The sequence below is a fragment of the Dendronephthya gigantea genome, unplaced genomic scaffold (assembly GCF_004324835.1).
Source record: "Dendronephthya gigantea isolate DGI-Jeju-01 unplaced genomic scaffold, DenGig_1.0 000001F, whole genome shotgun sequence".
Taxonomy (NCBI): domain Eukaryota; kingdom Metazoa; phylum Cnidaria; class Anthozoa; order Malacalcyonacea; family Nephtheidae; genus Dendronephthya; species Dendronephthya gigantea.
The window spans coordinates 1,408,477-1,422,366 of record NW_021163011.1 but is presented as its reverse complement, the minus strand read 5'-3'; the positions used below and the strand labels follow the sequence as shown (position 1 = coordinate 1,422,366).

Genomic DNA, 13,890 nt, shown 5'->3' with positions numbered 1-13,890 from the left:
CTGTAATCAAAAATTCTGGTCATTTTCTTCAGCAAATATATAATTTAAAAGGTCAAAATTTTCAAAATCATTGTCAAATTCCTCAATTTTTAAAAATTTCGCGCCCCAAAAAAAACAAATTCTTATTTTGTATCCTGAATGCTGATTGGCTACTTGTAAAGCTATGCTGAATTTCATTGGCTGTGAACAAGAGTGCGATTACAGCTCACCAAGAGTGCGATTAATGATTAATCGCACTCCTGTAAACCAATCAAATTGAAGTATTTGACAGTGATTACAGACGATGGATAATTAAAGTTGTTATTTCCCATGAGATTACACGTTATCTCACTCTGCAGGGGGCCGCGCTGGCGACATCAAAATTTCGTCACTCTCGCGTGATTCGCTCTCGACCAATGAAATGCTACGAACACCAAACTTTGACAAGTGGTATATAATAATAGGTAATATCGTGCTTCACACTTACCACACACACATGCTCGTATGCCCTTTTTTCGTGTAAATTCGGCTTCAGAAAGAAACTAAAAAACATAAATATACATGTAAGAGGATGTAAGGATGATATAAACAATCACATTACATGCTTTCTAACAAAAAAAGCAAATTAGAATTCTTTGAATTAATTTCCCCATAATTTAAAGGCAAAAGCAGCGTTGCCAGATCGTGAACAAAGTTCACAAATTTGTGAACTTTTGTTCTCTTTATGAACTTTTTATGAACTTGAAAGATTTGTGAACTTTTTATAAACTTTTTAAAATTGGTAAAAAGAGTTGTTTCTCATGTTTTTAAAAAGAGTTGTTTCTCGTTTTTATTTGGTATTTATCATCTTTGGGAGAATTGCGGTGAATCCGGTCAATCCAGTGGGTCAATCTCCGTGGTCAATCTCGATAGTCTCCAATAATTTCCGACGATATTCCGACGTTTTTCGATACTTTCCGATCTTAAAATTTAGATATATGAACTTTTTGTCATTTTTGTGAATTTTTGACGTAAGCGAACATGAATATTTTGAAATTTCATCAGGCAACACTGGCAAAAAGAGCAAGACGTTATTTACATGCACACTGCATACTTTGAAAACCTTAATTGAATTGGGGTACGCAAAACATTACTGTTTTTTGCGCAGATCGGTAAATTAGTCATCAAGATCCACGCTGCTGGTAAGAACATTTAGAACAATCCTGAAGACATTATTAGAGCTGAAAGAAAACATGTGCATATAGACAGTTTTTTGACAGGGTGAGTGATGCTATTGCTACGGACGGTGTAGGTATACTAGGTAAGTATTTAAAACTTTTCGCAGCACTCAAAGCATTATAGAAATGTGAACATATTTATAGATGAATTTGAGAGCTAGAGAGTAGAGTTGTTCATGATAAAGGACCTTATGCCTATGATGTCTAGGAAGTCAATCATCCAATAGCTACGCAAGAACAAATGCTATACAAAAACTGACGTATTTCACTACTATTCGTGTTTACTTAATTTATTACATGCAGAAACTGAATTGCATTCCATAATAACCTTACACTGCTGAAAATATGTGTTAATTGCTCTAAATAGGAGAGGGGTACAGCTATTTCAATTCATCTATTTCTAATTTATGATCCTTTAAAATCTTTGGTAAAGAACTTAACAAAAGTAAAAAAAAAGTTTTTGAAAAGTTATATTAACAATTTTTAACTTCTTGTTTGATATAAATCAAATTTTAATTTGGTTAACATGAATTAAATCATGTCTGTTTGTTAATGTACTTATAATTCTAATTTATAAATCTACAGTGTAAATTATATATGAATCTTTAAATTATACTTCTAAATCTAACATTATGTTTGTTACGGTATGCTTGTTAAGTTTGTTATGCTTCTAAATGAATAAGTTAATTAAGTTCTAAATTAAGTTCTAAACTAAATTAATGTACAGGAAAAATCAAAACATCTGAATTATGGGTAATTTTGAGATCAGTAGACCCCAACATTGGTATTATGAGCAGACCCAATGTGCAGAATGGACTTGCCTTTCACTTTAATATTATTATTAGTTACAACATACTACAACTGAGGTGATTAATACTTCTATTAGACCTGGGCACAGATTGAGGGCTGGAAATTTTGGAACGTATCAAGTACCTACATGCACAGCACCAGTTATACTGTAATTCATCACAATTTAATGCCAAATTAATTATAAGAGAATTATTGTGGAAAGGTAGGGTTCCTAGGCCTGCTTGCACTAAAGTCCCTGGCAGTGGCTCTTTGCTAAGCCACAAATAACTTTAGTAATTTTGCTACTTACTTGAACACAAACATTAGTTTGGCAGAACAAAATATACTTTTGCACCCCACACTATGCAGGAACGAAACGAAAAGACTAGGTAAAAAAGCTTTGTGCCTATATACGTCAACCCTTCATGTCAGATCATTTCTTAAATTAGGCTATTTTGCTTCACAAAAAAGTGGGTTAACCCCATAATCTGCACCCACAAGAGAAGATATGGTTAGTGTAGGATCTAAGGCAGTAATATATAAGGGTAACATCTAACACAATGCCTTAGCTGGAGGCGAGTGATTCCTGTTTACTATTTACTAATCTTGTAATTAATAATGTTCAATAGTTCTTGTAATTGTACATAATATATATTTTCATCCATGCTGTAATTTAAATGTATACATGCACAATGCTTATGTACAGTTTCTTGAATTATAAATTTCTTACTGTTTAATTTATATAATAGACATTTAACTGACTCCTTAATTCACATATGAGAGAAAGTAGAGCAAAGAATGAGGAACTTTATTATGTGTTAGTATGCAACTTTTAATTTTAATACCATCTGTATTCAGCTGTTAACTTGTGTTCAGCATATGACAAGTTTGACATTAGAGAGCATTGACATTTGGTGTAACACCCTATAATTTAGTCCTATATCGTACATTCGGGCTATTTATTATACGTAACTGTTCGTTTTCAAACAAGCAATTTTGAAAGTGATCGTATCTAAATAGGCACGTGGAACTTTAATATGCAATTTTCTGTGAACTAATGTTCATGGCTCCTCTACTCGATAGTTCGTCTTATATTTGTAAAAGTAAATGAAATGTCGTGGTCAGGTATTAAAGTAAAATAGGAAAATTTTTATCTGGCTGTTGTTGTTCGAAGCCCCACTAGCCTAGATGCTGGATAAGTTATCAAGCATCGATATCGATCATAATACATTATACATATATATACATCAAGCAACCTCGCTATAAACCTATATGTATATACATGAGTAGCATTTATAACTAAATATATATTTGGGAATAAGATTGTTCAGTAACTCACAAAATGTGTGAAATTAATAATAATTTATGTAATTTTGACTTGTATGTTATATCTACTCCTTTATCAATCTATAAACAGGCCTGTGAGCAACCGGCCTCCGTATTCCTGAATCTTCAAAACAAGCGGCTAGGCGGGCTAGCCAACATGTAAACAAAGAATTGAAATGTCCTTAAGCCCGTACAGGCTTACTACCGAAATTTGTAACAAATTAGATTTGCGGAATAATGCTACATTATATCGAACAAAACTAAGCTCGTAATCGACTACGGAGTACTTGCTTGCGGGCAGAATTATCATTTCGAACGACAGATGTTTTAGTGGGATGCTCACTTAAATTATTGAAAGTTCGCCTATTTAATACCGGTAATATCAGTATTTACCTGAATGGACTTCCAAACACATTTAATATAATGTTACAAATTAGAAACTATTAATAATCTAAACAGAAATACGTCCCCGATGCTTCGTAAAAGTGGACGATGTAGTATGTATATATAGCAAACAAAAATAACTCTAATATATCGGAGTCTAAGAAGTTAAGCTATACGATCCCGTTCCCTGCGGCATACCTCGTTTGTCCCCAAAGATACGTCTGTATAGCCAAAGGAACTTCAATTCGTTCACTTTCCACAACCTTGCTGACAAGTTGCTTTTGCATGGTCTAGCGAGCGAGATCGTCTATAAAGATGCGAGAACACACATCGACAGATCCGTAATCTATTAAGGTATTTGTTGTGCTAATTTTTAATTATTTGTCATTTTGGGTTTAATTTTCACATAAACATAGGAAACCCATTCATTATGTTAGAAATGACTCGGATGTGCGAAATGGAGGGACTTGCCAAAAAAGCCTCCGTCTTACTCACAAGGTGAAGGTGGTTAGCTTCGGAGTGGTATTGCCGTATTGGGTTATATTGCTTGTTGAATATAATTCATTTACGTGCGTGTATGTGTGTTTGGGATTTGGATCAAGATCAAAGTTTTGGGCTGATTAGAGTTAAGATTGTTGATTAGTATTACGCACGCCCACAGAACACGGCGACCTCCTCATCACAAAATAAATGGAGGTATTCCATTTCAATAAAGAAGTTATTTGCCGCAGCGAATAATAGGTTTATTGCTTGCGTGCATTATTATTAGTTTATTTGTAGATAACGTTATAGCTATATAAGGTAGCCAACGCGTAGAACAATGGAGGGAAACTCGTTTGTAAACTGGCCATTCTAGACTTTGAGTACAGTGAAACTTTGTTAGTTGTTACCTTTTTGGAGAACGTGCTCTCCTGATTTATTCCAGGCGGAAATAGAAAGTTCAAGGCTATTCGCACTTTGCTACAGTTAAGCAATATTCCCGATACCTATATAAAGCGATCCGAAAAGTTCAAAGTCATTTTATATCTGGCTTCGTCGAAGCAATTTCGGAAGTTTTCATTCCCTCTAGGTTGTGAGCTAAGATAATTTCTATGTAGTTATGATTGTGTGGCGTTCTTTATCACCCCACCTTTTCTGTGCTGTACTAAAATACGAACGTTGTAACAATTTATAATTTGTTACTTTTGGTTTAATTAAATCGGCATGTGCTCTAGCACATTTCAGTTGCATGCCTTTAATTTGGCCAGAAAACAGAGCTCACCAGTCTCGGAAACCGCCGGCACCTCCTTATAGGGTTTGCAGTTGAAACGGAAGCGATAACGAGCCTTTGTAAGACAATTAAGCATCTCGAAGAACACTTTTTAGAACGACTTCATACGGAACTTCATACGGAATACACACACAAAAAAGTTGTGGAATACATTTCCCTCCGCAGTTGCGGACCAACGTTAGTAGCATGCTATCGGACCTATCGGTTATGAATTTCCAAAGAATGTTTTACAATCTTCAGATGTAAATCCAATGTGATATATTATTGTTATGGTTTATACTAACTTTAAATCTGCCACTGTTTCTCGCAAAAGAATCTCCTGCATTGTTTCCACTTTATTTTACACCTTTTTTATGTCTTTTAACTAACTGAAGTGGTTGTTTTTGGCACGTGGTATTATGCAATTGATTTTATGACCGTGCAATGGAACTTTCCATTATACGGTTTAACCGTCTAACCGTGCGACTATAGTCAGTTTCTATTGCACATTTGCTTATATATACGGTTGTACAAAATGATCGAGGTCCGATCTTTGTCGGTAAAGACCGAGCAAGTGAGGTTGATAAAAAGTTTATTGCTGCGGAGCGAGGGAGCCTGAAGCGAGCGAGCGTAGCAGCAGTCTAATTGGCGTAGTAGGCAGTGAAAAGCAAATTTTTAGGGTTGCGTTGCATTGTGGTTGTGCGCAGTGACGCAGTTGTATCAGGCCTGGTTGTATGCGCAGTTGTGCACAAATTAATCTCACGTTTCAGTGATATGGATTAAATACCAATATGGATTAAAACTTAAAAGTCAAACGTCCAAGTCTGGAAGAGGTACCAGTCCAGATTTAACATACATTCTGTTCTTCATTCGCCTTTGTTTTCATTCATTATAAGGTTGACAGTTGTTTGTCGTTTTGCCTGATTTCTACTGTAATTTGTTTTGATTAACAATATAAATATTCGCGCATTGATGTCTAGATTTTTAGCATATCGTACGACGCGCGATATACAGCATTGACTATCAAATCGTATTTTAAGTATATTGTTGATTGTTTTGCCTGTTTGGACTTATTTTGACTCAGTGTTGATAATCCAAGTTTATTTCCTTATCTTTGTCATTGCGCCTCGTGTTTCATTGTCATAGTGTGCCTGGGCAGTCTGCCGTATTCGAATTTCATTTTTTTCGAACTGATTAAACTGTTTGTAGCTATTCTCGGTTTCATTTGCACTACGGTACTGCGCTTAATTCAGTGTGACGTTTACTAGGGTCTAGGGGTAAAAAGCTCAGTAAAATCGGCAATTTAGTGTTTATCGAAATGTTTTACATATTTGTCATTGCGGCTTGTGTTTCGTTGTCGCTTGCCGCATGTAAATACAGTAAATGAGTAGCAATTCTTTGAAGGAACTGATTATATCTTCGATTTCATTTGCACCTTTGCGCTTGATGGTATTTCTTATTTTATCTTATTGTTAGACCACAGTTTAGTTTGATAATCCAAGTTTATTTTTACATCTTTGTCATTGAGCCTCGTGTTTCATCGTCATAGTGGGTCTGGCAAACTGCCATGTACGAAAATACAGCAAACGAGTATAGCAATTCTTTGAACTATTTAAGGCAAGACGACGATGCCGAAGGGTCGCCGAATACATCAAAGGTGGATTGCCCTGCAGAAGGAGTCACTTACATTCTGATTTTGTTAACTTTATAGTTTAGTTCAGGCCCTGTTACACGATGCAATTTTTTTGCAACTTGCAATACAACTCTACTCTTGAGAAATGTAAAATGCCAAAGCGCGTGTTTTGCGTTATCCATATAGCATATCTTCATTGACTTTACTGATTACAAGCAGAATTCTAAGTTGCAAGAAAAATTTCACCTTAACACGTCCTTTGTTAAATTAGTTGCGACGTGATCGTGTGACACATATTTCACAAATTTCAACGCTTTTGTAATATTTTTTTAACAATTGTACAGTTTTGCCAATCCTGTTCTTATATGATATTTGGTTCAATTTGTTTTTAATGCCCGCAGCAATCCCTACCTTGCAGGTAACCTAGTTATATGGCATAAGTCATGTATTTGCACTTGAAACAAACAAGAAATTCACGAATTCGTATTATTAGCCTGGTACGCATTTGATGAAAACAAAAACAAAATATTGATTATTTAGTTTACCTAAACTGTCTGGAGACGTCTTATTAATTTCAATAGCAATTAAATTTTTTCTTGACCATTTACTTGGGCCTTATTCATTCAGAAATTCTCATTCAGAAAAAGTTTTTCATCTCGTAATGAATCGCCGGTAACGCCGGTCCATTACGGGAAAGTGCCGGTCCATTACAGGAAAGTGCCGGTCCATTACGATAAAGTAATGGACCGCTGAAAATTCTTCTCAGCCAATCACTGAGCTCCATTTCGCCGGAAGTGACGCTTGCCATATAATAAAGATAAATAATAACATATCTATTTTTGTGTCATATCGATAAAACAAATATTAAATGCCATACATTCGCGGACCATATTACCATTAAGAATATTTTTTTCAATGAATATGGGATGTTCCATCAGTTTTACCGCATGAAAATATCCTTAATATTGTAAGAATAAAAACATTCCTTATTTATAGTATAATATTGTATTTTCTCCTGTTGTCACGATGATTGGGAAAAATAGACTATTGCGTGACATTGCTGAGAAATTTATAGTACTCAAGTCCTCAACCCACATAGCTCACACTTCAAACCCGGAAAAAAAATAATAGAAGTATTCAATCATTTTTTGTAACTGAAATGACCCAATGGGTCATTGCACTTTAACATGACTACACTCCAAAGCATGCCTACACTATTAGGTTTTTATACCACAAAAATATGCCTACAACAAATAAATCGTGCTAAGTCAGTAGCGTAGCCAGCCTGTCGATTTGTCCCGCTATGCTAAAATTTTGGTGTTTTTGACTGTGAAAACAATAAATTTCTAAGGAAATGAATAATTATAATAACTCGAAATTTACATAGCGGGACAAAATCGTCAGGCTGGCTACGCCACTTCTTATAGTCTAGCCATATCTTCTCCCTGAGCCATATACAGCCAGTTTACAATATCATTCTGTTGTATAGACCAATTGCGAAACTTAGTAACCGCGCCTTCGCATAACATGGAAGCGAGGCTTATTGTGCAAAAACAATTTTTGTATTTTTTGCCGTACAAAGCTATCCGCCGAGTTACATCCCGGTTTTGCCTTTGGTTTACATATTTTTCAATACATTTAAAGCTCGGTTTCATCGTTGTTATCATAGTTTTCAGGTGAGGGAGTTTTGCCTTTCATTTGAGGCGTTTTTGTGATGTTTTCATTAATTTTTTCGGCTGCTTTCGTCGGGGAAATATGGAAAAGGCCGACACAAACTCAGGTAAAAATTCAGTTTTTTCCAAACTATTTCGTCTCAAGTTTTGAAAATTTATTTTATTTTTCTTCCTCTTATTTGTGCAAAATTTGGCGATATATATTTGGTGCAAAATCTATGTTTTTGTGACAAAAATTATTGAAAACTAAATGAAAAGTGACAGTCAGATTATATAATTTCACACCTAATGACTGAAATGGTTCAAATTCATTCACAAATATCACTATGTTTTTTATCTTTATACCAGAGTAATACGGTGAAAATGGCAAAAAGTAACTAACTGAAATGTTTTTGTTTATTTCGTTTTAAAAAGTACAGACGATGCATGGCTTGCATACCGACATGAAGGCCGAATTTTATTTAAAAGTCGAATTCGAACGCATCTGACGTTCTGTATATTTTGTGTCACTACAAAACACTATCAGTCTTTCTATCTACTACCATGCAATAGATGTTTTAAATAAGGGTTAACCAGGAATACTTTAAAAGGAAAAGATTCCGTTCACCATCGCATTATAAAACGGAAAACACTTCCGAACTTCGCCTTCGGGTTGTATATTCTTTTCGCCATCGGCTTTGCCATCATGTAAAGGCATATCTTAAAAAACGTGGGCTCTCGCATTGTGGCTACATGTATAGTATGATATTGTGGGAAAAGGAATATTAAATGGCAATTCAAAATAGAGAATGATGTTATGTCTTGGTAATAAGTATTTTGCTATCCATGTCATGCATGTGTGCCAAGTTGAAGAGTTGTTTTGCTTTTGAGTCGGCATGACATCACATGTACTGTAGTCTATATACACAGGGAAAATAAACCAAAAAACTCCGTTGTACATTTTATCTCCGATTGTTTCTGTCAACAGAGTTCTGCTAATTTTTTTCCTAAGCTGTAAAATTGCTGTAAAATTACAGCTTATCGATCGATAAAATTGGTGTAATATAATTTTAAAGGAGAAATGTAAACATGGTGGTTGTTCGACCGTGACTTTTCAATAATTTTTGTCACAAAAACATAGATTTTGCACCAAATATATATCGCCAAATTTTGCACAAATAAGAGGAAGAAAAATAAAATAAATTTTCAAAACTTGAGACGAAATAGTTTGGAAAAAACTGAATTTTTACCTGAGTTTGTGTCGGCCTTTTCCATATTTCCCCGACGAAAGCAGCCGAAAAAATTAATGAAAACATCACAAAAACGCCTCAAATGAAAGGCAAAACTCCCTCACCTGAAAACTATGATAACAACGATGAAACTGAGCTTTAAAGGTATCGAAAAATATGTAAACCAAAGGCGAAAACCGGGATATAACTCGGCGGATAGCTTTTTACTGCAAAAAATACGAATATTGTTTTTTGCACAATAAGCCTCGCTTCCATGTTATGCGAAGGCGCGGTTACTAAGTTTCGCAATTGGTCTATTGCTTTACATAATTTGTTATAATGATGCCGGCAGAAAGGTTAAAGTAGTTTTCCTCTGTTGTGTGCGAAGATGTTCTTTATTTGTTGAGAAAAACTGCTCTTGTACTGTGTACAATAATATAAACCCGTACTGAGTCCACTGAGCTCTGTCGAGCCCGCTGACCTATGCCTGCGTTATTTACACTTCATGTAACAGTCACTACATCCTCAAATGCGTGTTTTCAACACTTTACAGTGAACTCAAATAAGACTGGAACGCTCACTCTCTGAATTTCCCCTCTTTAATGAGTAAAGCCAAGATGGCGGATCATGAAGCTTTTCTTGCAGGTATGATCCAGGCCTCTGGCGCGGAAATTTCAAAGAAAATCATAATTACCGCCATTTTACCTACGAAACTTCCGCGTGGAGGCCTGGATCATACCTACAAGAAAGACATAATTATCGCTTTATTAAACAACTGAGCTGAAATATTTAAATGTAAATAGTTTAATTTTCAATGAAAGTACATGTTCAATGCATTGATGTGCATGGGTTCAGTCATTCATTAGAATATATTTCTAAACATTAGCTCATTTACCGTTTAATTAACTGAGCTAAACGCCTTTCGAGCAACCGGTCCCTGATCAATTTTGTAAAAGACCATGGCACTCGTTTCTGTTATTTATGGTAGTGTCGAATTTACGTCTGAACGATATAGCTCTCTTTTGGTGACCTAGCTAGCTGCATTCTTGTTTGATGATTGATACACGGACGGGTTTTATATGGTGCATGCATGTATGCTGTGTCTTGTTGGCTGACTGTTTCTGTTTTTGGAGACTTTCAAATGTTTGTCAAGCGCCATGTTTTTTACATCAGGCTTAATAAAAGCCCTGGGGCTGGTTGTTCGAATGGCGTTTAGCTTAAACGGTGGATAAGCCAAAGTTTAAAAATACTCTCATGGATCTTGCGAATGACTGAACTTGCATCTTATGCGTCTAATTTGTACTTCCATTGAAAATTAAACTTTTTACATCAAAATATTTCAGCTCGGTTGTTCAATAAATCGATAATTTTGTTTTCCATTTTGAACTTATCCACCGTTTAAGCTAAACGCCTTTCGAACAACCGGCCCCTGGTGATTCATGCACCCAAGTATATTGCAATTTCTGTGATTCGTGCATACAAAGTGCCTTGCAAGTACATTGCGAAATTTGGAGTCCATGCAACTTAATTACGATTACCACACAGTTGGTCACAGCATTCTTAGTTTGTATCCTGTAGAGATTATACCCCCAACTTGGTTTCTTTTCACTGTTTATGAGACACCTAGCAACAAAATTTGGTATCACGGCTATTATTTATAGAGCAGCAACAAAGTTTGATAAAAATAAACAAATTGATTATGCTACGCAAATTGCCGTATAAATCATAGGTAGCCCAGAAATCTGTTTGCAGCTGACAGCGCGCGTAAACAATGCAGTCGAAGACTGAGTATAAACAGATTTCTGGGCTGCCTAGGATAAATTATGCGCGATGCTGCATCTATAGTTTATTTTCTCGATCATGGCATTATAATATTATCATGCAATAACACAAAGATCTATTTGCCAATTGGTCACGTGGGTGCACTGCTCCGAGTTTCAAATATTTCGGCACTATTTTAGAAGTGTCTAGTCATCCATCTATCGTGGCTCAGACATGACAAGTATTCCTGTTATTTCCTCGTTTTCCCTTCTGTGTATAGCGTTGTCAAAGAGTTGCCATGTTGATTCCCGATTTGAGGCACTTTTCATAACAAAGTAAATCTATAAACCGGTAGCTAGTCTAAAATAGGGCGGAAAACTATTTTTTTACTCTTCAAAATATACTTATTTACTAAAAAATATAAAACAAAATATAATAAAACATAAATGAAATATAATAAATGAATAAAATATGTAAAACGGAAAAAAAAAGTTATAAAGAACTATATAGTGCATTTATGCAGAGATCACTCAGTTGGGCAAAAACATGGTCGTGATATCGATCGAGTTGATTTTTTTTGTATATGAAAACAGTATTTTGAACTGGTTCAGAAATGTAATTGGTATTCGACCCAAGTACAGTTGCGGTCAGCAGTTGTATAATCTCCATAAAATTAAAAAAATGGCAAAATATATCTTTACTTAGATAAAGTTAGGTTGAATGTTGAAAATGAATCCATGGACACCAATTTCAACCATGCATGCGCGTTCTCGTCCAACTTTTTTACTCAGTTTGTTACCTAAAAAATAAAATTACATTACTGATGACTTTATGTGTATATACTAGCTGTATACTGAAAACGATTGGCCTTTGGAGACTGCTGGGCTACTTGGCTTCGTAAAATAATCTTGCTTGTAATCTAACATGATGTCAACAGATTTTAGCCGAAATCGATTACTTTTTAGAACAACGCAACCATTCTGCATTTTTCCGATAACCTAAAGTCGTCTTTCACAAAATCCAGTCAATATTGGGTGATGATGCGAGTACGCGTGCGTTATCTCTTATAAGTCTTACGTGAAATTTTTCCTCTTTCGGTAAAATTTAATGTATACTACGCGGCTTCACCATGCAATAGCCGGCTATATTTCATACGTCAGAAGTGAATTGGATCCAACAAAATTGGATTGTGTGAACAGACCTTTATTGTGTCTGAAAGCTTTGCAGTATTAAATACTTACGTGGTGTACCTAAAAGCTAAATTACTTAAATCTATTTACATGTAAAATAATTAAGAGGAGATATTTTTCTATGTCGCGTAATATATGCTCAAAACCTCAGTTATATCTTCATGCAACAGCACTAAAATTTTCAGCATTAAAAATGTTTTGCAAACCTGAAAAGCATCCACAAAGTATGTTTACTGTATAATCTCAAAATATTGTGAAAATGAAAAGATTTCTCGGGATACGCCGAAAAGAAAATGACACTTGAATCGAAGCTTCTTTTGTATTCATTTCAGTTATAATGACGTTTATATATAACATTGTTGATAGCCGCCGCATTATATTTTGTAATAACTCCTTTGTTTGGTGTTTTGCATTCACCAAATACAGTTCAAAACTTAGTTCACAACATAATCTAAAGAATAACGGTAAAATAAATGGATTTTGAGTGGTACGCCGAAAAGATTTCAGGTTTTGAGCGTTTTCCCGCCAAAATACGCGACATAATAAAAAATCTCCTCTTATAATGATCATGCTGCTCCAAATTTAAAACAATTATTTCCACGATAATGAGGGCGATTCCCCCTATGATCTTAGGAATAATGAAACTGACCTATATATAATACTACCAAAACCAAAGAAGGAATATCTTAAAAGAAGTTTCGAATATACTGATGGAGCTATTCATTGGAATGATTTGCCTATTGATGCAAAAAACGCTGATTCGGTTCATTTTAAGAGAATTATAAAATCTACAGCGAGATGAAGATAATTTTTTCCTTGATGATATTTAGTTAATAATTTGTTTTTTCTATATATCATGCATATGTCCGCTTGCATGTAAGTTTTTGTATTTGCTTGTTAATCTTTATATCTGCCTGCCGCGTTAGTTTCTGAATGCTTTATGTCATTTTTATGTAACCATTATGTATTTTTTAACACCCCCCCCATGAAAAACAACTATGTTGATGAGGCTAGTTTTATGTATGTGTGTATGTGTGTGTATTTATGTATATAGACCGTATTCATGCATATTGTTACCCCAGGCGAGTTTATTGTCGTATACTCTTTTAGTGAATACGTATATATTCGCCTGTGTATATGAAAATTTTAACAATTGGAAAACAATTGGTTCTACATAAGAGCCTTTTTTTCATGCACATAAATTAAGACCCGGTCGGAGATCTTTCCAATAAATCATATTCCAATAAGACGGCGTGCACATTGCATGCACATTGCATGCACAAGCCGGATTAAGTGCATGAATGCCTTGCCGTTATGTGACTCGGAATGACACGCTGGGTCTTATTATTAATATAATAATCGCTTATCTGATTATCTCGGCATTGGTCCGCATACAAATCCTTAAGCCTGCCGCACACGATATGTATAGCTATCAGCTGAGCATTTAGCTCAGCCCGAAAACCATCCGCATCGTGAGAAAC

The 13,890-nt window shown here is 35.1% G+C and overlaps 1 protein-coding gene across 2 annotated transcripts in view; it reads right to left on the bottom strand.

Moving 5' to 3' along the window:
* LOC114523476 (protein unc-80 homolog) overlaps positions 1-4,069 on the bottom strand; it is a 32,503-nt gene extending 28,434 nt beyond the window's left edge. For both annotated transcript variants that reach the window (XM_028544415.1, XM_028544423.1), the window contains exons 1-2: positions 3,894-4,069; positions 467-521 (exon numbers count right to left, since the gene is read on the bottom strand). In XM_028544415.1, coding sequence (XP_028400216.1) covers positions 467-521; positions 3,894-3,982 — 144 coding nt within the window. In that variant the 5' untranslated portion in view covers positions 3,983-4,069. The remainder of the gene's footprint in view (positions 1-466; positions 522-3,893) is intronic.
* Between the last annotated feature and the right edge of the window lie 9,821 nt (positions 4,070-13,890).